Genomic DNA, 24,401 nt, shown 5'->3' on the forward strand with positions numbered 1-24,401 from the left:
CATACATCATCCATATAGCCATATACTATGAACACATACGTACTCAACTTATGAATGCTCATGACATCTAGTTGAACTTCAATTGTCCGAATCAACACGATAGTTAATACCAACATGTAATTGGACATGAGTTAGGGTTGAGGGTATGGTTAATCACTCTAGGGTGATTGAGTGAAATCCTACCCAATAATATTATACCATGTCAACTCCTCATTTTGCACTCAATCAAGGGGTATGGTTAATCACTCTAGGGTGTTTGAGTAGGTTAAAAAATAAAAAAAATTACGATTGGTTGAAATTGGGACCCACCATTAAACCTCCCTCCCTCCTCCTTCCCCCCTCTTCCCGCATCGGTGAATATACACCGAAAACATTCAAAACTAGTTCTATACCCGTCCGGTGGACGGGCATATTAATGGTATAATATAATAACTATTTTATTATTTGTATTATAAAAGAAAACATTATTTGTTTAAAACAAAAAAAAATGTGTGAGTTTTTTAATCGAAATTGTTTCGTATGCTATGCCTTGAAAAACATAGCAAATAAAGGTTATTAACAATTTCAATATTACATTTATTCAACTCGTGTAATACACGTGGTTTTAAAGATTTATAGATATAATTTTTTATTATTTAATATATAAATTTATATTTATTCAACTCGTGCAATAAAGAAGATTTTTAAAGATATATTGTTTTATTATTTAATATATAAAATTTATTTATTCAACCCGTGTAATGCACGGGGTTATAACCTAGTATTATAATTATAGTAGTTGAAGATATTGATTTAAAAATTTCAAAATTATACGAATTCAACATACATTATCACATTCTATTTCATTGAAGTTCAGCTTAAGTCCAATTCGTTAACATATTATTTTATTAAAAAAATAATTTAATCCCTTTAAGAAAAGAATTATAATCATGGCCTTTGGGCTTATTATTCAAATTAAGGTCAAATGGGCTCATAATTCTTTTTCTAAACAAATAAGTTGGAGGTGTTATAGTGGGCTTTGGGGCTTTGGTCTGCTACACATATATGGGTGCTCCGAAACCCTAACCTCTTTTTCTACAAACCTCATTCCAAATTTTGCCCTAGTTCAAGATGCGCACACCTCCAACAAAACCTCACAAGCCTCCGCCTAATCAAAACTCCAAAATCTCGCCGAAAATCAAATCGTCATCATCTCGGTCGTTTTCAGTCATTCAGATCTAGGATTTACGGAGATGCCGCAAGGGAAGTGGTTGTGGTGTGGTTAAATCTTCAAGGCGAAGATACCACAGCTCCAGATTTTTAAAGTTTGCAAGGTCAGTTCTTAAAGTTTTAATATGTATCATGTGATTTATCTATTTCTGTTGTGATGTACACATATAGTGATTTGTTACTGTTTTTATTCATATTTGGGTAATCAGTACTAATTTTTGTCGTGTATTTGATGAACGATTCTATGTAAAGTGTGTATGTTGATCATGATTATTTTCCATTTATCAATGTTGTACGAGCTAGGGTTTTCGTGTTCATCAGATCTGACGTACGGCCTTAAGGATTTCCCTAAGAGTATTCCCTAAGGGATTCATACTCTTAGGGTTTTCGTGTTCATCAGATCAGATCTGTTCTTTAATTATATATTTAAAAAAAATTTCTAGCTATTATCTTCATCTTTAAGAAAAAAAATATATTTTAAAATTATTTTTCTTCTAAAAAATTAAAGTATTAGTCAAATCTCTATCCATATAGGGAGGAGATCTGGGCTCTTAAAGGACATGACCTCAAACAGTATCTACTAAACTTTTGATTGTAGTTATGAGAGTAAAACTTCATAACAAATCAATCCTTTTTTGTGAGCGAAATTCTGGAATTATATCATTGTATATACATAATGGAAAATTTTAAATCATGAAAAGCTTTAGACGGAATCGAATTGAACAACTCGTTCACGGGTACGTATTTCAACTCGTGGAATTTTAGATTTCTTCCAAAAACTCTCCATTGAATCTGCAGTATCAGCCATCTCATAATCGGGATTTGGATCATCTTCGCTGCTGACATTGATAACCTCTTCCCAATTCCAGGTGGCAAGAGACTCTAACCTTTTGTTTAGCTTGTCACACTTTCGTTTCTAAGATAACAACAATTTAAAAAAATAATGTGGACATAAAAAATAAAATATATTACACTGCTAAAATTCAGATTTACCTGCTCACTGATTTCACGTAGAATTTCTGAAGCGGTTGGACTTGGCTCTCCATCACATTTAATTATCTCAACTCTTTTTATAGGTTTCTACAAAATCAAAGTACATCATTAGATATCACTTTTACAGAATTTCTTAATATGTTTACTTACATGTGATTCGAGGTGTTGCTGCTCTTCGACTTCTTCGGTTTTGGGATCATCTTTTTCAACTTGGTAAGTTTGCTCCGTCTTAAATAGAAAAGATAAAAAAAGATTATAAAGTAGAAATTGTAGGTAAATATGTAGAACTGGAAAAAAATACATTACATTTAAATATGTTTACTTACAGGTAAGTCAAGGTGTTGCTGCTCTTTCTCGTCGGTTTTGGGATCAAAATTTTCAACTCGGTAAGTTTGCTCCATCTTAAAATACAAAAGATAAAAATATTGTAAGATATAAAGGTTTAAATGGAAGTAGGTAAATTTGCAGAATTGACTTACGTTTGGCTGCATTTCTTTCTTGATAATAAACTTCATCCAGAGAGCAATTTTGAGAAAAAGAATGGTTTGTTTTTTAAGCTATCTACATCTTTATATAGTTGCTTTTAGGGACAGTTTTTAAATAACTTCTTCCCATGATCTACAAAATAACTTCTACCCATGTTTTCTGTGTTTTTTTTTGGATGTTGTAAAACTAATTTGGACAATTTGGAGGGAACTAAAATTTTGAAACTTGGTTGCAGTTAAGACTTTAAATAATTTAGACAATCTGCAGTTTTTATAAAATAATTGATAATTTAAGGTGAAAACTGTCCAGTTCGAGATACATAATTTTTTGTTCCTTTTAATAATCAGTTCCAACTTTCAGTGACGGTATGTTGTTTATATAAATATAAATTTTTATAATTTAAAACTTGCAGTTAGGCTCTATATTTTTATGGTATATTTTTTTTTGGGTAGAATTTAACCAAAATATTATGCACCTTCACTTAAAAATTATTAGACTTAACACTTTCATGTAGCTGATTTTTTTTTTTTTTCAGGTATCATTTCATGGCAGCAAACTTGCAACACAATGTTTAGCTTTCAATAAAGTTTTATACTTTTTACTGTTTTATTTTTTATAAAATAACCCGTTGTAAAAAAAAGGTAAAAGTTATTGTTGTTATATAACGTAGTACCTTTTATTGTAAATTAGAACATGGGGTAAATTAGAACATGGGGTGTCAGTTGTGATGATTACCAAGTCAAATGCAAAACTGGAACCCCAAACATACAAACTGTCGGTAACCTCTACTTCTAGAAGGAATTTAGTAATTTATAAAGATTTTTTATTTAATTTTGTTAAGTTATTAAAATCAGATCGTGGCCTGAATTTCAGGTGAAAATCAAAATGGGATTTAAAAAAAGTCAACTTTCAATCTTAATAACTGCTCCTGCTTTTTCTGAATTATTAGGGCCAGGATTTAATCTTATTTTGATCCAATGGCTAAGATTGCATTTTGTTCCCTTTGACTTTAAGGGGAACATAAGAATATAGAATTTCGGTGACTCAAACAAGTGGGGGTGGTCACAGATCGGTTACTCCCACTCAATCACCGATTACTATACCCTTCACGTCGTAACTCGTATTTACTCTCATTGGTCTTTTTTTTAAACATCCTTCAACTTAACACTTCAAGATAACAAAATAACATCAAAATAGTACATATATTTATTATAATGATGTAATGCAAGACGTGTTTACAGTGCAATAAAACAAATACATTAAAGTAAATGCTACTAAGACGTAAACTTTATCAGTTTCTATTCTTTCAAAATACAAATACATTAAAGTAAATGCTACTAAGACGTAAACTTTATCAGTTACTATCCTTTCAAAGAACAAATATTAATTTGTTAGTTAAAAGATATTGTTTATTTATGATAACTAGTATTAAACCATCCCCGCGTTGCGGCGGGGGCGTAAAGCCATGCCAAGTAACACCAACGCTACACCATTGTCGATGATCATTAACACTGGAAAAGATCGTTAAAACACCAAACGAAAAGCAAAGTAAAATCTTTGAAACACGTACGCCCGTTACGGCGTGTTAATGCGAAGAAATTGGATCGAAACGTAAAACATAGAAAAAAAAAACTAAGTTACAACCAACAATGCCAAGAATTATTACAAATTTATAGTAAATAATTTATCAAAGTGTACAACCTCAACACATAAAGGTACAACAAAACTAAGCATTAAACACCATTAATGCAAAAGTTACAACCACTTAAAGCCTAAGTATATTACAAATTGATATTATATAAATAACTTAGATAAAAGTGTTAGCGTTAATATTATTTTTTACTTAAAAGAAAAATTATTGATATAATCCTCATTATTGATATAATCCTCTATAGCATAAGCCTCCAACGGGGACACTTTTTTTAAAAAGACAAAAAAAAAAAAACTGATAAAAAAAATCTATAAACAGTTGGAACGACAAGCTATGTTTATTATATTTTCAATTTTCGTATTTTACTGAAATGGCCTTATTGAATTAAAAAAAGAAGCTTTTTGTATCGTGATAGCATTAAGAAAAATGCCCCTTACGATTTGCGACTTGCGTATCGCCATGAATTTGCGGTCAAAACGATTAGGGCATCCGACATGCTCATTCCATCGTGAACATGGCATGCTAGGACTGCAGTGGCGGATCTTGCCGGTTGAACGTGCTAGGGCCGAAAAACACGGGCACTAAAAAAAACCTGGGCAAGCCCGGCCCAAACATAGTATATATAAAAAATTTCGATCGAAATGCGGAAAATTAGCACTATGGCCTACCTTGTAGCGAGTACTCGGGGAGTACTCGGAGCCTAACCATGGTCTTAACACATAGTCATATTCATGTAATAAAGCATATCTAGACTGGAAACTATCAACTTTTTATAAAAAGAAAGAAACTATCAAAAATAATACAATGAGTCATCCAAGTGGTCATGACTCTCATGACCCTCTACGTCAACGTCATGTCACCCATCTCTAATCTACCATCCAAAACCACTATCTTAAGGGTGTGGTCATGGCCCAAACCACTATCCCCTTATTTATTTTAATTTATATTTGTCTAAAGAAAAAGGAAAGAAAATCTTGAAAAATAGAAAAGAGGACCATAGTTGACATGGTTTAATCCGTGTGAAACATGGTGGATCAGGCAACGGGGTGGTGTAACTTTCCATTCATGTTCCTACGTGGCGTGAAACATGGTGGATCAGGCAAGGGGGTGGTGTAACTTTCCATTCATGTTCCTACGTGGCGAATCATGTCCCAACCATGAACCCCAAACCCTTCTGCCTAAGTAGGTAGAATGCATTTAGATCAAGAGATCACCATCTAAAATGAGTCAATAATGCTTCCGACGGTCTCTTGATCTTATGTCAGCCTAAATCGAATGAACGTGAACTATGAGTAACAAATTTGTGCTAATATATTTATATATACAATTCTAGGGAAACTTCTTGTACAAATAATCTTAACATACTAAACATACAAATTGAAGGAAAAGTCAAAAAGACAAGGTAACCCCCCCCCCCCCCCAGCTAAAATGCTAAAAACTAAACCCCCCAAAAACCTAAAAAAATCTAAAAAAAATAAAAAAACACAAAATATTTTTATAAAAAATCGCTACTTTTACTAGCAATTTTTTTTTACAAAACGTAGCGATTTTTTATAAAAAATATTAAAAAATTTGTATTTTTTTAGGTATTTTTAGTTGAGTTCACATTTGTATAGTAACTTTGATAGTTGGTGGTAATTACAAACACCTTGTCTTTTTTACTTTTCCTTCAATTTGTATGTTTAGTAGGTTAAGTTTATTTGTATTTGATATTTTGCCTACAATTTTAACATCTAGCTTTTAATATATTTATATATGAAACTAAAGTCGAGTATATCGTTATTGTTTGCAGAGAGAATTCTATTTTTATAAATTCAAGAATATGATTATTTATCTCCCGAAGGGGCTCTGGTACACGGTATTTGCATGTTCTTTTGTAGGTCCTGATACGGATCATCGGACTAAAATGATTTCTAGTTTCGGATACCGTAACGAGTGCGGGATTCCCGTTACGGCACAAACCGAGCAAGAGAGTAAACACAATACAAAGATTCAACGTTTAACGAGTTGTGTATTCAAATCGACAGAGTTTCGGTACAAGATTTATTCAAAACAAGCACTCCGACAACTCTCTCGCTCTCTCTAAGCTCCTACAAACTCTCACTATATATTCAGTTATCTGCAAGTCTGTTTATATAGCCAACAATCCGAAACATAGAATGGGTCACGAAAGATGGTGAGGCCCACTAAACATAGAGTCCATCGTGGACCTCCATATCTGCGAACAACTGATGTTCACGAAGAAGAAGTTGTTCTTCGTGACTTGTATGCTTCGTGACTATCACATGCATGATCTTCGTGAACATACATACAAAGTTCAATTCATGCAAAGACAAAAAACTTCGTGACATCCACATGCATGAAAAGTTCAATTTATATTTGTGACATCATCAAGATGATGTCATCTCGCATTATCTTCGTTTGCACCATCGTACCGACAAATAGGGGCGTTCAAAACCGAATATCCGAAAATTCGGATATCCAAAAATTTCGGATACTTAATTTCACCATCCGAAAATTCGGATATCCGAAATTCAGATATTGTTCGGATAGTGAAACGGATATCCGAATTTTAAAACAAAAACAAATTCAAATTAAAGTCTTAACAGTTAACACTACATAACCACTAGTCCAGTCCAACATACAAACCAAATACTAAGGGTTCAAAAAAAGGCAAATAAAGAGAATACATAGTTCCAAATTAAAGACATAATAATAAAATAATTCATTGTTCAAAACTAAAGACATAATCTTCCAAACAAGATAGCCCAAAATTCAATCCATCTCTCATCTTCCAAGCTAACATAAAACCTGAATGCAAATAAAAGGGAAAAGTAATAAGACAAGTGCACAACATGTATGTATTTAAAGTAAAATATAAATCGAAATATTAATACGAAAAGGAATTTCTTTACTAACTAGTGAACCATATTCCAAATTTCCAAGTAGCAAGCAATGCTCAAAAACAGTGACAACCTGTTAAAATCCAAAACCTACAAACCATCTCAAACAATAAGTTGCTTTTAACATATATCACTAAGTTTATTAAAACAAACCGATACCTTATGCCGTTTCGGATGTTTCATAACTTTCATCAACCATTTCATCAATGATAATGGTGGGTTGTTCCAATGATAACTCCTTCATACCTATGATATAATAGAGAAAAAAACATATTAAAATGCTCACCATGTGAAAAAATACACTAAAATGATATATGATAAACATGAAACTGAAACATATTAAAATGCTCACTATGTAAATCAATCAACTTTTGTTTTTTATTAATATTTGGTGGATACTTTTTACAACTATTGATGTGATTTTTTAAAGGTGTTGTCCCATTTTGTGATACACAACCAATTGCTCTATGGCAATATATGCACTCGGCTTTATCAGCCATATCACTATCAATAAAATGATCCCACCAAGATGATCTTTTTTTTGACACACGCGTTGATCGAGTTTCACTTACGGTTTGCGCACTTCGGGGTGCATTTGGGGATTTTCCATCTTGTTTCTTCCTTTGCGTTTTCTTTCCTTTAGCCTTAGAAACCACTTCATTTTCAGACACTAGCTCACAGTCGGAGTTACTTGCATTAGGAGTGGCCATTGGAAACAATCTGTAACAAATTAAAAACAATCTCATACTAACAATTATATTTAACGAAGTAGCGAATAGGTAAGAACCATCTAATAAGCAAATACCAAAAAGGTAAGCTGATGTAATCAATAACTTATTACTATTATTATTTTGATCAATAATTTCTACAAATATCAAAAAGGTAAGCTGAATACACAAAAAATATACACTTCGTTAGGATATTTATATATAAAAAGGGGTGAATATAGTAAACATTTGATCCATTCAACTTTGTTAGGATAAACTATATTCACTCTTATTTATATAAATTATTGAATCAACACCCACCTTGTTCACACATGCACTGGATATTTATATAAAACCCTTAAATAGTTTAAAGTTCAACAGATAACCATTTTTTTTTAAATATAATTTTATATATTTATATATAAAATACTGGCCGAGTTACATCAATATCGCAGGTAAGCGAGCAACATCCATTGGATAACCATTTGAATTTATAATTATTGTCAACATAATATAGTAAACATTTTGATTCTTTTTTCTTTAGCCCCCAAAAAAGTTAGGAGTGTTGCAAGTTGAAACCAGAATAAACAAAACAAAATGTTACTTCAAATAAAGATTGAGAGCTTTGAGTCAGTACCAATTTGTAAATGTTTCCTTTTTTCCAGTCACAACTCAGGACCAATGCGACTATCATGTGAGTTTCAGCCAATATATTTTTTTAGCCCGTATCATGTGAGTTTCAGCTAATATATTTTTTAACCCTAGATCTAGATCTTAACCGTTAACTGTTAACATCGAAGTAGATGAAAGAGAGTGTGTGTAGAGTGAAGTGAGGTAATACCGATGATGAGTTCGGTTGCCGGATTGATGACAGGGATGTGATTCTTCATATGAATAAACTAGAAACAATAAGATAAGATGATTAAACAAACGGACTTAAATGTTTTGAGGTAATAACAGTCGAACCATATAAGAGAACCCTAGAGATATGGCAGTTGTCCATGACTTCAAACTGTCGTCGAATCGTCGATGATTATGAGTTCTCTCCACTCGCGGTCGATGAATAACTGCATGACGAAATTGGAATCAACAAGATCGATTAAGTACTAGTTCAGATCAACGAGATTTGAAGAACAAATCTAGATCTAGGAAGCGAGTTGGAGAGGTGGAGAGATGGCGTCTTGTGTGAATCAGATCTTGATCTAGGGTTTACAAGGAAATAAGGAAACATGACTATTTATATTTTATATATAAAATAATAAAAAATTAGCATTATTTAGTATTCGGATATCGGATATCCGAAATATCCGAAACTTTTCAAAATCGATATCCGAATCCGAATCCGAATTTTCGGGTATCCGAATTTTCGGATATCCGAAAACTCGGATTATTCGGATTCGGAATTTCGGATATTTCGGATTCGGTTTCGGGTTCGGATTTTTTTGAACACCCCTACCGACAAAGAGACAAACTTGACTCTCGGATGATAGATGTGATTTAGAATCACTTATTCAGGGGTAATTATGATATTTTTATCACTTATTGATGGTCGTATGCATCATGTATTATATACATGTATCTATAGTATGTACACGTATGTATGGCATCATGGGAGTTCTAGACTTGCGTCTCCGTTGTTTTCGGTAAAAGAAACAACCATGATACCCAGATGATAAACAGCATAAAGACCACGTATCTCAAAACCTCGGCAATCTATCAAACGAAATTTCGGTACCAAGACCATATGCCAATGAGTGGTTCCCTCACGGTCTTCAGTCGATTATGTTTATATCACCCTGCACTCTGCACACTTTAAAATGATTGTGAGCCTACCGATACATCTTATATAGAGTTGCTTATCGTTTTTCATTTTAAGTTCAAAGAGGTTTCGACAGAGGATCAAGATGGGTTTACAAGTGATGTTGTAGCATTTTTCATTTTAAGTTCAAAGAGGTTTCGACAGAGGATCAAGATGGGTTTACAAGTGATGTTGCATTGCTTCGATAGTAGCATCGTCTACTACCTTCATTTCTTTCAAAGCCAAAATCTGTTCATCTGAGAGTTCAGACACAAACTCTCCTACTTCTAATTCTTCACCTTACAGAATGACACACCTGTAACCACGATCTGCTTAGGGTTGTTCAGATGAAGCTGATGCATCAGGATTTCCTGGGTCTTCACTGTCGTGATCACGCTTTTGTAGAACTTCTTGTGCCTTGCACCTTTCTGACCATAACGTGTTAACCCGCTTCCTACTCATCTCGAAGGCATCCTTAATGGTATTAAAACCATTTATCAGTGTGGTATTTCTTTCGTTGTACCATCGCCTCATGTCATCATGTTTGGCAGCAAACGTTTCTGCAAATTGTTGCACTGCTGCACTTTGTTCTTTCAACATGTTCATTTCAATACCACCAGCATTATCAGTTGCCCGCATCTGTTGCAATTGAGCTGCCCTTTCAGCATCAGCAACCTTTAACCGTTCATTTTCAGCCCGTAACTGTGTAATCTCAGCTTGTTGCTTTCCAACAGTTTCCTTCAATGCGTTGACCTCTGACTGTTGTTTAATCACCGTGTTTCTCGTTGAAGACATAAATTCTGATTGCTGATTCATCTGACTTGTTGCAGCTTGTAATTGTGTAAATAGAAAATCCACCTTCTCATCCTGATCCATTTCTGAGAACATTCTACTACGACGCTCTGGGCTTTGTTGATGAGTTGTGGATCGGTATTGTTGAATAGAAGAAGTAGCATGTAGTGGTTCAGCTTGAGTTGTCACAACAGGAGGTGGTTCAGTTGCAGTTTTAGTCACAGGAGGTGGTTCAGTTGTTGCTGTGGGGGAAGTCATTAATGCTTCAGTTTCCTCCGCTATGAAGGCAAAATGTGGATTGAAGTTGGCTTCAAGTACAGGTTCTGATATGGTTTCAGGTTGTGTGATTGTGGGCTCTACTGATGATGCTGCAATTGTTTTCTTACTCTTTTTCTTTCTACAAACATCGGCTTTTTTCTTTCGCAGACGTTCTGATTCTGTATCAGACGAAACATAATCAACATCTTGATCCGTACAAAGGCGTCGAACTTGTCTAACACCATGATCATCAAAGTAGTGTTCATATCCAGGTTCAGCTGGAATGTCATCCGAATCCAATTCATCATCATCTCCTGGTTGTTTACTTTTGTCACCACCAGGAGTACTTGCTCCACTTGCACGAACATCACCACCATCACCACCTTTGTCATCACCGTCGCCGTTATCACTTTCGTCATCACTATCACCAAAAATTTTGATTTTCCTTTTCTTCCGACCAAATTTATCCTTAATCATCTTCTTCAAGGTTGGTTCCTCATTGTCAGACTGGCTGTCATCATGACGCCACTTATCATTTTCCGGAGCAACGTATGCCGTATTTGCCAAAGCACCAAACATCTTCCGTGGAGGTGTACTTTCCTTGTAACGTTTAGCAGTCTTACCCCTAAATATCTTCAACGAATGCTCCAACATAACATCAATCTTTAGAACGTCGTTGTCACTCTTCGGAAGATTTGGATGTTGCACATTCATGATCATTTGTAGAAATCTTGGATACATCCAAAACTTGCTGCCACCAACACCTGTTCTTCCCAAATTCTCCTTCATATTTGCAAAAATATACTTTGAAATACTAAACGGTTTGTTCAATACCAAAGCAACCATCAGTCCGACTAAGTCGTTATTTGCCATGTCATAACCACTTCGCCTATTGCTCAAACATTGGATGAGAATGTGTAACAAGAACTTGTATCGAAACGGCAACCATGCTTTGTTGATCTGACCTCCCAAGATATCATCCACACACTTCATGCGCAATAAACATCCACGTTGGCACATTATCGGAACAGAATACGGAGCATCGGGATCATCGTGAAGTTGTAAAACGGTGTTAAGGATTTCAACAGAAACATCCACAGCCAGCTCATTGACTTTTCCGCGGATTACTTCTTTTCCGTCTACTTCTATAATGTTTGCCGAATCCCAAAATGCCTTTATCAACGTCTTGTACACGGGCGTTTGATGTGTAATTGCTTCATTAATCCTTGACTCGCGTAAAAACTTTGTTATCTCGTTGAATTCAACTAACTTGTCTTGCGGATCCAGATAAGCAACCATGTTGTGCCTTGGTTCGGACATGATTAAAACCTCCGTCTTGTCAGTTTTCTTCGTAGCTGGTTTGCGTTTCTGCTCTTTACGTGCCATCCTATACACAGATGCACAAAACAATGAGAAGAATCACAAAACACTTACTTAGACATGTTCACTGTGAACATTGTGTAAGAATGAACCCACAAAGGACCACATGTTTTAATCAAAAGTCACCTACACGAAGAACTGTTTGAACGAATAACCTGTAACCACGAACAACTATTCTTCGTGACTTCTTCTTTCTTCTGACGAAAAACTGAAGTCATAGAAGAATCTATTTTTCGTTGACTAGAATGGTTCTTCGTCGAAGACACTCGAGAAGAAGGGTTCTTCGCCCAACGAAGAATGGTTCTTCGTCTCTAAGGGGTTCTTCGTCGAAGATATTCACGAAGAAGGATTCTTCGTCCCTAAGTTCAATTCTTCGCCTGATTCTTTTAAAAAATTAAAACTCAAAATGACATGTGATGAAACAGAAACCGGCATACCAAATCAGAAACCCAGTTTATTCAAAACTATTCCAACAATTTCGAAAACCCCCAATATCAGTTAAACACATCCAAGAAACCGTCTATATTTCAAAATTTCAATCCCTTTAACAAAACCAAACAACTATTCATTTTAGGTTCTGATTTTCCATCAGGATTAAAAATTTTAACAAAACATCTGTTAAACATCGATTTTAACATGAACACGAGCAATGTGTTTGATTTCTTTGGTTCAACACATTCCTAAGAACCGGTTATCATTCCACACTTCAAAACATCAACAAAATCAAACAAACGCAGGAACAGTTGGTTTGAAACTTATGGTTTTTGATTTTTGATCAATCACTTAGGTTGATTCGACCATGTTATCAATTGACCACACACAAGATATATCACATCATCGAGTATACTTTTGTCTGCGCCGCACAGACCACGCGCAGACGTTTAGGTTTGCAGAGTGTTTAATTTTCAGAAGACATTTATTAAAAAGGGCTTGCGAGACCTCTTTTTGATGCAGATGTGAGAATGGGTCTTCTCACCTCTTCTTACTTCTTCCTTTCTTATTGCATAAGACGTAAACCCTACACCTCCTCTCACCTCTGCCACCTACACAGCGCCACCACCTCCGCCATCTCCACAGCGGCCGTCGCCCTCCACCAACCCTCCCCGTCGGCGACCTCTCCGCCACCTTCCCACTGTCGTCCTCCCTACACAGCCACCTTCCCACCGCCACCCTCCCTTTAGGACGCAACTTGAAATGATGAACAAGATGGCGAGGGAGGTATGGCTATAACAGCGTTGGTGGTGGCTCCACCCATGAAGTCGACGGCGCTCCACTGGGTCACCATTTCCGGTACAAGTCTCCCGCATTTCCAACAAGCTATGAAGGTGTACACGACGGTGACAAGGAGGTCATCAGTTTTGCTTCAGATCTATCCCTGTTTCCCTTTGCTTTCCCGTTTTGGGGGTTTTCCGACTTGGGGGTTAGCGATAATTAGGGTTCCGACGGCTGCCATGCTTGTTTGATGTCAAGATTTTCTAACATTTATTACAAATTTGTTGAGTATGTTCTAAATTTTATTAACAGTTGTTATATTCTGAAAGATTTTACAAAAATGCTGAGCGTGGCTGAAATTATAAGTCAACAAATCTTGGTATTAGATTTTTCGTTGTTGCTAGCTTCAATTTGTCCAGCTATAAGTGATTTACAAACAATAGAAGACTAGGAAAATGAAACAATTCGTGTCCATGAATGTGAGGGACCGTACAATCAGCGAAGAACCAAAATCTCAAAAATTTTGGTATATTATTTTAGCAATTTATCACTTTAATTCGCTGGAAACTATTCTTAATATTTGTTCCACATCAAAGGAGTATGACATTTTAAGTGTGTACGGATAAACAAACGGAGCAGTACCATACCTTTGTCAAGATGGAAGTCAAACGATGTATTGCACCGGAGATCCAGAAAACGACACTTTGATGGTTCCGCGGTGGTTCAGACGGGTGACAACGATGGTGTTCTGGCGGTTTGTTGTTAGTTATTTTTGTTGTGTGGTAGTGACCGATAAGGGAGGATGAGTGGGTGAACAGAGAGGAATATGAAAGAAAAAGGTCATGTGTCGCTGCTAATATTTTAAGGTTCTTGTGCTGTAAAGAAGAAGAAAGGAGGTTTATTGTTTGCGGCTGGAAGTTCAACAAATTTTTAGGGTTTTGTGATTGTTATCGATAAAGAAGAAAAAATTAGAGTAAATTACTTTTTAAGTCTCTGTGTTTTAGTGGTTTTAACCATTTTAGTCCAAAATTAAAAAGTTTAACGTCCTGAGTCCCTAACCATTTATTTTATAACGTTTTGAGTTCAATTTTGTTCATTTTATAATGATTTGAGTCCAAAAAATTGGACTCAAAAGGTTAAAATTTGGACTCAAAAGGACTCAAAAGGTTAAAGAAAATGCTTATAGGGACTCAGGTCGTTAAACTTTTTGCTTTTGAACTCAACTAGTTAAAACTACTAAAACACAAGTACTCAAAAAGTAATTTACCAAAAAAATAAGAACAGAGGTTTTCTCACTTTTACGAAAATGGTGTTTCCAGCTAAAAATAAAATTATGGGAGCTAATTTTTAGGATTTTCATCATATACATTTAGACCATGTGTAGTGGGGCGTTTTTTTTTTTAAATTTCAAAAATAACGCCCGAAAACGCCCACCCCTCCATTACATGGGGCGTTATAATAAAAAAAAATTCAAAAATGGACCCTTGGCGTTATAATGAAAACGCCGGATACTTCCAATGGTGGCAGGGAACAAGTTTGACTAGCCAATAGGATTAATGTTGCTTTTTCTTTTTTTTTTTTTAATAATTAGAAGGGGCATTATTTGGGCATTATCCCCACTACACCACTTTATGCTATAACGGCCCATGCTGACTGGGTTGCCACGTGTCGGATAATGCCCCATGGTGGGGGCATTATAACAAGTTACCACTACACATGGTCTTATCATGGTAGAGAATAAATGGGCGGCCGCCTCTCTTCTATTGACCAATCATTTTATTATTTTATATCCACTTTAAAATTACGGTTTTACCAACAGTTTAAAATTACGTTTTTCTCCTAGTTAAAAAATATAATAACCCTTTGCCAGCAGCTTAAAATTACGATTTTACCATCAGCTTTTTATTTATACCCGCTTTAAATTTACGTTTTTGCCCCAAGTTTAAAATTACGTCTTCGCCCCCAGTTAAAAATAAAATTATGCTTTTGCCCCCAGCTTAAAATTACGATTTTTCCCTCGGTGCAAAATTACGATTTCACCCTCAGTTTAAATTTACTTTGCCCCCAGCTAAAAATAAAATTATGGTTTTCCCCTACCTCAAAATTACGATTTTACTCTCGGTTCAAAATTATGATTTTCCCCCAGTTTAAAATAAATATATGACTTTACACCCAGCTAAACAAAAAATACGATTTCGCCATCGGTAAAAAAAATTATGCTTTTACCCTTAGCCAAAATTACATTTTCGCCCCAGTTCAAAATAAAATTTTGTTTTTCCCCCGGCTCAAAATTACGATTTTACACCAGTTTATTATTTTATATCCACTTTAAAGTTACGTTTTCGCCCCAGTTCAAAATAAAATTTTGTTTTTCCCCTGGCTCAAAATTACGATTTTACAACAGTTTAAAATTACGTCTTTGCCACCAGTTCAAAATAAAATTATGCTTTTGCCCCCAGGTAAAATTTACGATTTTCCCCTCGGTTCAAGATTACGATATCACCCTCAATTCAAACTTGCGTTTTTTTGCCCCCGGTGCAAAATAAAATATGGTTTTCCCCTAACTAAAAATTAGGATTTTACCCTCGGGAAAAAAATTTGATTTTCCCCCAAATAAAAATAAAAATATGATTTTGTCCCTAGCTAAAAATCGTGTCAAGGAGCTGCCTAGCACTCTTTTTACTTTTTCTTTCTAGTAAAATTATGGCACTGTTTTTTTAATTGGTTGACAATTATTCGGCTATCGCCCCGCAACGCGGGCGGGGCAACACCTAGTTATATTATATATATATATATATATATATATATATATATATATATATATATATATTGTTGACAAAGCTTCATGAATAGTAATTTTAATTTTATAATAATATATAGTTTTTTTAATTATTTATTATTTTAATAGTGTAATACTTAATTATTATATTTGATTTTCACTTTTTAACATATTTTCATTTTTTTTCTTTTTTTAAACCATATTTCCTCTATTACTTATTTTCTATTTTTAATAATCATTTTTTTCCTTTTTCTAAATCATATTTCCTTTTTTTAGTTAATTAGATTTTTTATTAATAACTTAAGTTTGTTTTTTCCTTAACATTCCCGCATAAGTTTTGTTAAAAACAAACATTATTCAAAATAGAGTATTTATTTGCTATTATAAAACAGTACGATGATAAACTGAACAGATTTTCTGACGGTTTGGCTTTTTAAACAAGATGTTTCTTTTTCAATTAACGTTTGTTTTACCTTATCATTTGCTTTGTTTCGACGCAACGCGCGACTTCAACAAATCTAGTATATATAAAAGAGCAAATTACGTTCTTGGCCCATGTGGTTATATCACTCTTACTATATTAGCCTAAAATAAGAATTTTTAACATATATGCCCCTATGGTCTCTATAACTAACCATTTTGGCCCCTAAGTCTAGAGATCATGGGGGGGCAAATTGGTCAGTTATAGAGACCATGGGTGCCAAAATGGTTAGACTTCGAGGCCAAAATGGTTAGTTATAAAGACAATGGGGGTAGATATGTTGAAGAAAAAAATAAGAACAGAAACAATATATATAAAAAATCGAATTTGGTTATATGAAAAGGATTTTGCAAAAATAATTAGACTGGTGGGCGTGGGCGTGGCCAAGTGGTGTTGTTGGCCTTTAATTGATGTTATTCGGTCTGAATTGGGTTGGTTCGTAACGACATTGGACGACATCGATAATCATGTCCATTTTAACAATGCCTTCTCTTCCTCATTTTTTTATAATAATCGGTAAGCATGTCCATTTTAACAATGAGAGATCATATTTAAAATGTTTGTTTTAAAAGAAAAAGCAAAATAAATCAGTTGATCAATTTAAAATCATGAAATAGAGATTGAGAGACACCTTCATATTAACTTCATGATTGAGGGTATATAAGGGGGATATGGGAGATAGGTGCCAATAACAGTCATTTTATTGCGTCTTTCTTTCAGATTTGGGCTACCCCTGTAGATTACTAAACTCAAAAGTGTAGGCTACATCTTTTCTGGTAGACCTATCATGTTTAAGCAATGGTAAAATGAGTGACGTTGGAGGGAAGGTGTAGTGTATCTGACATGTGATTCAGAAGACGGCAACGGTTGAAAGAGAGATGTTGGAGAAAGGTGAGGCATTGGAGTCCTACTGAAAAGGCAGGCAGGAATTGAGCATTTGCACAAGAAAGAAAGTGCAGAGTGGAATTCCAGCAGTGTTGGTGATTAAAGGCTGGAAGTTGAAAAGGCTAATCATTTGACACCCATGGATGAGTTAGCCTATGATTTAGTGTCAGCTGAAAATGCTCAAGAAACAGATGAAGCTGATCTAGAAAAAAAGACAGCCTACTTAAAAAGATCAACAACTTAAAATTAAGAAATTGGAAGAATTCAAACTCAGATTGATGCAGATCCATGTAACAAAGAACTTAAGGACCTTCTATACCTTAACACTCACAATATAATCAACAAATATGAAAAACTGTTGCAGTCCCACTGTGGGGGGGGGGGGGGGGGGGGGATATTCCACGGTCCTCCCAACCGCTGGAGTGATCACACTCCACAAGCTAGCTTAGCCCCATAGCTGCCTGGGGGTGAATACCCAACCGAGAGCAAAGAGCTTGGCCGTGGGTTGTGGACACCAAGATTCGAACCCGGGCCCTCTAGGGAGAGGGTGGGTGAGGCTGGCCAACTGGGCTACCCCAGAGGGTGGGTTGCAGTCCCACTACTTCGTTCACTATTTGCATTAATGGTAAACATAACGATATTGCAAGGGTGAAAAGAACTAAGGGAGGGGTATGGAATTTCATGATTTAATGGTGAAAAGGTATATTCAAGAGAATGAAGAATTTATGTTGAATTCAAATGTTGATGTTAACAGTAATCAGAAATATGGTTTCTAAATTATCGGTGATAGAAATGCAAGAGAGGAAATATCACATTTGGAACACATGTTTTCATAGTTTTAATCAAAACCATGTAGTTTTGTTATGTTTTATATACACGTCTGGATGTATGGAAGGTACCTACTCAGTTTTCAACATAGGTTCTAGACTTGCAGCCAATGATCATCTTATACAATGTTAACCCAGGGGTCAAGTTATTCTACAAAGGCTCCTAATTGTAAGAAGTGTAAGAAGGATTTATAGAGTGACAAGTGTCCAATAACCTAAAATTAAACCCACTACATCACCACCCAAAACCTAAACACCCACCCCCCACCCCACCCCACCCCACCACCACCCAAAAACCTAAACCCCCACCCCACACCCCCTCAGCAAAAATAAAAAAAAAATTGGGTGGGTGATGGGGGAGGGGGTGGGTGGGGGTGGGGGTTTTGGTTTTTGGGTGGTGGTGGATGTTTAAGTTTTTTTTTTTAGTGGGTTTTTTTAGGAGCCTGTGTACCCTTCTTACAATTAGGAGCCTTTGTATTTGATCCTAATCCGTTAACCCAGATGCTTAGCTTTTATATTCATAAATCAGATATTAATTATAAACAGTGAACTTTTCAAACAACAAGAAAGAAGATTATTAGAATAATACAATGACAGCACCTATTGTAACCTTCAATGATGCTTCCGAAGATAGTCTCTTGATCTTATGTCAGCCTAAAGTCCAATGAAGGTAAACATGAGTTAAAACTTAAAAATTTGTGCTAGCTAGAAGGATACAATTCAACTGCTGACATCTAGATTTTGATATATGAAAATAAAGTCAAGTATACGGTTTATTGTCATGCAGAAAATTTTACTTAAATATTTCAAGAATATGATTATTTACCTGCCTGATGGGCTCTGGCACACGGTATTTGCATGTTCTTTTAACGATTTCAACAGCAGAAGCAAGAGATACGCGGTGGCCAACTGAAACAAATATTGGTTTAAATGACCCTTTACTTGAATGTAATGCCTGCAAAACAAAATCAAATTAATAAATAAACTCCTGTATCTTTATGTAGCTTGTAAAAATCATAAGCAGTTCTTCATTGAGATCAGACACAATAATATTTGGATGCTTCACAAAACACAATGAAAAGCATCAAGGTTTATAAAAGGAAAAATTACAAGTTTTGTCCTTTATCTTTATACCATTTTTCAGGCGGTGTCCTTTTTAACGAATGTTGACAGACGGTGTCCTTTACTAGGTATTTTGTTGCAAGTTTAGTCCTTTACACCCAACCCAGTTAAAAAAACCTTGTTAATTGTTGGGTGTAAATCTTGGTTTAAAAAAGCGCGAAGCGCTCCGAAGCGTTTTGGTTCTAAAAGCTTTAAGCGAAGCTTCAAGCGCGAAGCGAGAGCTTCACGTATACGAAGCTCTCCATATTATATATAATTATATATAATGTTAATTATATATATATGTATAAAAAATAGCTATCCATATTATATATATGTATTTTATAATGTTAATTTTGTACTTTTATGCATAAATTAAAAAGTTTAAGGACCAAATGTAACTACTGAAGATAGAGGGGGTTAAATGTTTAAATAGACAAACTATCTTTACACTTTTTAAGTAAAAAGTTAGAAGTTTTAGGGACTGAATGTAAACTAATGAAAGATAGAGGGGTTAAATGTTTAAAAACCTTAACTTATAAAAACCCTAAAAACCTAAAAGACATATACGCAGCCGTCAGCATCTCTCTTCTTCTTCTTCCCCCTTCTCCCTGGTTTCCAACTCCGTCGCCGGAATTTGTCGCTTAAAAAATGGCCCAAATATTAAAAAATGGCCCAAATAGTGATCTGATTGGCTGGAGCGTCGCTTCACAGCTTCAACGCTTCACCGCTTAAAGCTCGCTTCAGCTCGCTTCATGTAATGCAGCGCTTCAGAGCCAAAAAAGCGTTTTTCCGATCGCTTCATCGCTTCATCGCCTCAGGCGCGCTTGAAGCGCGCTTTTTTAAACCAAGGTGTAAATGACTAAACTTGCAACAAAATACCTAGGTAAAGGACTAAACTTGCAATAAAATACCTAGTATAGGACACCGCCTGTCAACAATTAACAGGGTTTTTTAACTGGGTTGGGTGTAAAGGACTAAACTTGCAACAAAATACCTAGTAAAGGACACCGCCTGTCAACATTCCTTAAAAAGGACACCGCCTGAAAAGTGGTATAAAGATAAAGGACAAAACTTGTAATGTTTCCTTTATAAAAAGGTTGAAAGGATTGAAATTACAGATGATATCTTACTGCTCCTAAAGTGTTCCCTGAGTCCCCAACTAAAGGGATGAAGCCTACGTTGAAGTTGTCTTCAGCTTCTAGAAGCTCCCTTACTCTGGAGTTGGTAAGACCATCCACATGATGCAACTGTCTAGACAAGAAAGATAAAATAATCACTCAAGACTTGTATGATTTGAAAACAAAATGACAAGTACTGGACTAGGATACAAATAGGGGTGTAAACAAGCCCAGAGGCTCGAGAGCTCTCGTGATCGGCTCGGTTAAAAGCTCGAACGAGTCGAGCCTTAACGAGCCCGAGCTCGAGCCTGAAATAGAGCTCGTTTAGTTATCGAGCCCGAGCTCGAGCCTGAAATACAAAGCTCGTTTAGGCTCGCGAGCCCAAACGAGCCTAAACAGAATTTTAGTTTTTTTATATATATAATATAATAATGATGATGATAACATTGGTGAGCCGAGCTCGAGCCGAGCTTTGGCTCGCTTAATCGCTGTTGAAACGAGCTCGAGACGAGCTTTTAGCTCATTTGAGGTTGTTCTCGAAATAGCTCGAGCCGAGCTTGAGCTTTGGGTTTTACTCACAAGCCGAGCTCGAGCTCAGAGAAGTAGGCTCGAACCGAGCCAAGCGATACAAACATAACGAGCCGAGCTCGAGCCTAGTTGGGCTCGGGTTCGGCTCGGCTCGTTTACACCCCTAGATACAAATATAAAGATCACAAGAATGATGGATCCATTAGTAGCTTTAATATGACTTACATTCTTCCCTACGCCGATTGTGGGGAGATCAGCAAGAACACCGAGATGGCAAGCTGAGCCAAAGCCTGCATATAAAAAGTTTAATAAATGCAGCATACTTGATACCAACATGGTGTAGAAAATAATCACTCACCATTCTGTCACGTATTAAAACCAACGATATGAGGAAGGCAACCTATCAAAATTAGGTACAAATTCACCTGTGTGGTTAATCATTCACGTTCTTAACGTACTTTCTTTTACACGTATAGTTGATCTTAACATGCTTTCTTACATACTATTTTTGTTGGTTTTAAACTATCAAGTTCTCAAGTAAAAACTAATGTGAATCATGATTGTTCTGGAATAAAATAAGAAGTCGACGTCGCTTGAAATAACTGAAAAAGAAGACCGTTTTATTTTAAGGCTGTGATATACCAAAAGCCCTCTTAAGCCCTAAATTAGCAGAAAAAAAATTGGAAATTTCAAACAAAAATTTGGCTAGTCGTTTTATCTAATACCATCAAAATCACCTTAACTACCAAAAGCATTAGATCCCCAACTATAAGGACACACCAAACAAAGCCCAGAATTTAGGCTACAAAGATAGCTTTAACAGAAGCACATGCCTCTAGGATGAAGTATTCCATTTCCATCGATCATCAACAACTGATTATGACAAAAAGAAAAAGATGTCAAGTTAGTTAAAAAAGTGGCTTCAAAGAGTAAACTTGATAATGAGATTCAGATTCTGTGTACACGTGTCAAATTAACTTTTGGTAGCTGCATGCATAGCTTATCATTTAGTCACATGTTGCAGAAAAAAGAAAGGCTACGATCAAACCACAGAGACAAGCAGCACCTGAGGGTAGCAAGAATGAGAAGAATCCTGCATTTTCTTCAAAAGTTGTACAAATACTGGAGCCTGCATATTACAATAAAACAATGTAAGTTATTAGTTATCAGACTAACTTCACTTGCAGTTATAGTAAGTACTCCGTTTGACTCATGAACAAGTCATGTTAGGCAATTACGATATTCTTAGGAAGGCATTAGAAAAGATTACAGAGCCAAATCCTATCCAAACAGAGGTTTTTCTTTGGTGGTGGTGGCGGCGACGACGGTTAGTAGCGGTTAGACATCAGAAAACAAGCAGAACTTGAAGAACACTTTCATTTTTATGGTAACCTGATGTGTGCCTTATTCGGTGAATCCACAAAGTCCATGCATCTGCATTGCAATTAGTTTGTTCCCTTTATGTTGCACGTTTTCTTAGGACCAATTGGTTAACGGAGTGGCGGCCTCCATGGCATATCACCAAGTATTTTCCGAGTCCATCCTTGAGGACAAGGATAGTTTGAGCGGGGAGGAATGATACGTGTCATCAACCGAAGAATATGTCTTTCTAGAAGCTATTCGCCTATTCACACGTTTGCATATGTTGCAAGTTTACATATTCTGCATATGCATGTTTCCATGTTTCCCTAATTATTAGGAACTTTTATGTCTTTGCAAGGTTATATATTGTACATAACTTGAAGTGAAGGGTATGAATGAAAAGTAGAGATTATCTCAAGTCTTGCTTCTTGGCTTCTTGCTAATTTTCTTTTGAGCTTTACCCAATACCCACTCAACGGGTCATCTATAAACCGATTGGTACATATCATAACCAAAGTTATTAATGGCGAATAGCGACAAATAGCGATAGGGTACCTATATGCTACATAGCGAATAGCGATAAATAGCGGGCGGATGTTTAATAAATAGCGATACACTAGAAAAAATCAAAAATTTTATATGTATATTATATCAAAATGCCTTGGTATATATGCTAATTTATATGTATATTTAACAAAAACCTAAAATCCAGCTATTTTATAGCTATATTTAATTGCTATTTAAATTAAAATAAAAAATAAATAAATTGTCGCTATTATCGCTACAACTCGCTATTGACAACTATGATCATAACCATGTAAAATGATTTAATCCGTTCATGCTGAAATAAGTATTCTAATTTAGCTTTCTCATTTTCTGTTACAGAGATCAAATTACTAACGATTGACCTAAACATGAGTTGAACAACATGAAGATATAAACTCAAAATCACAGTAAAATTAATGATAAAATTGAAGTAAAATGAAGAGGCATATACCTCTCTGAAGGCAAGAAATCCAGGAACATAGGGAACATCGATCGTAACGATTGAGGAATCCTCATAAACAACATTTAGGGTTTTGAAATCCAAAACAACGAGAGTTCCGCAGGCTGAAGAGGGGTGATGTTTAGAGAAACTGATATCAAATCCACCTATATACTTCAACACTTGTACTCCACTGCTCTCATCTTCTTCTGATTCCCCCAATTTCCAGTTGTAATCGTCTTCAGTGATTAATTTCCTCTTTAACGTGTCCTGAGCCCTAATTGGATATGTGAGATTCAAGAGGAATGAACGAAAGAGGTGAGGAGATCGGAGGATGCTTACTTACTCAACCCATTTCTTATGATGGTCATCGGATAAATGAAAGGTTGACGATGACGTAGAAGATCCCTCCATGCGTTTGACAAGATGCAGTGTTTACAACTTTACACAAAATAATATCGGTACAACACTCGTATTGAAAACCGGTAAAGTCTCATGTTCGATCCTCTAAGCGTAAATTATGTAACAATAAATTACAAAAATCGTCATTTATACTGCTTATCGTAAAGTGTGTTCTTTGTTTCGTACTTGATGTTGCAAACTCGGTCATGTCCGATAGTCATAACAAAGTTAGTTTTCATGGTTAAATTTGATTAAGTCAACCCCACACAAGGGTATTTTGGTCATTTTATCCTAAACGTTAAAATAAATAATCATAAAAACAGTAAATAAAACAATTTTAAAATTATTTATGTATACAGACATTAACTATTATTAACCCATCTTCGCCTTCTCTCTCTCAAACTATCCTACCACCACCTACCCTACCACCACCACTTTACATGCCACCACCATTACTGATTTGTCTCCTTTCTCTTCTCACTTCACACACACTTTCTCTCTCTAGAACCATCACCACCCCACCACCGCCACCACCCACCCC

General features: G+C 35.6%; 2 protein-coding genes across 10 annotated transcripts; both read right to left on the minus strand.

The window, feature by feature from the left end:
* Window positions 1-1,862: 1,862 nt before the first annotated feature.
* On the minus strand, window positions 1,863-2,693 carry LOC110902030. Its single transcript, XM_022148772.2, has 5 exons — window positions 2,682-2,693; window positions 2,529-2,603; window positions 2,353-2,430; window positions 2,203-2,289; window positions 1,863-2,125 (listed from the first exon to the last, which is right to left on the minus strand). Exons 1-5 carry the CDS (start codon window positions 2,691-2,693, stop codon window positions 1,913-1,915), a joined length of 465 nt encoding a protein of 154 aa, XP_022004464.1. The 3' UTR covers window positions 1,863-1,912.
* Window positions 2,694-18,853: 16,160 nt separating this feature from the next.
* Window positions 18,854-23,954, minus strand: LOC110899851 (endonuclease V). Of its 9 annotated transcripts, none has more exons than XR_004876365.1 (9): window positions 23,805-23,947; window positions 23,471-23,735; window positions 22,178-22,240; window positions 21,945-21,984; window positions 21,337-21,401; window positions 20,596-20,712; window positions 20,460-20,505; window positions 19,192-19,316; window positions 18,854-19,015 (listed from the first exon to the last, which is right to left on the minus strand). XR_004876365.1 is itself a non-coding variant. In XM_022146750.2 (8 exons), exons 1-8 carry the CDS (start codon window positions 23,827-23,829, stop codon window positions 18,974-18,976), a joined length of 750 nt encoding a protein of 249 aa, XP_022002442.1. In that variant the 5' UTR covers window positions 23,830-23,954; the 3' UTR covers window positions 18,854-18,973. The 9 variants fall into 9 exon arrangements, 5 of the variants coding, with proteins under 5 accessions (XP_022002442.1, XP_022002441.1, XP_022002440.1 ...); XR_004876364.1 differs by having other exon boundaries at window positions 19,188-19,316; XM_022146750.2 differs by lacking the exon at window positions 20,460-20,505 and having other exon boundaries at window positions 19,188-19,316; window positions 23,801-23,954.
* Window positions 23,955-24,401: the final 447 nt, after the last annotated feature.

The sequence above is a fragment of the Helianthus annuus genome, chromosome 13 (assembly GCF_002127325.2).
Source record: "Helianthus annuus cultivar XRQ/B chromosome 13, HanXRQr2.0-SUNRISE, whole genome shotgun sequence".
NCBI lineage: Eukaryota > Viridiplantae > Streptophyta > Magnoliopsida > Asterales > Asteraceae > Helianthus > Helianthus annuus.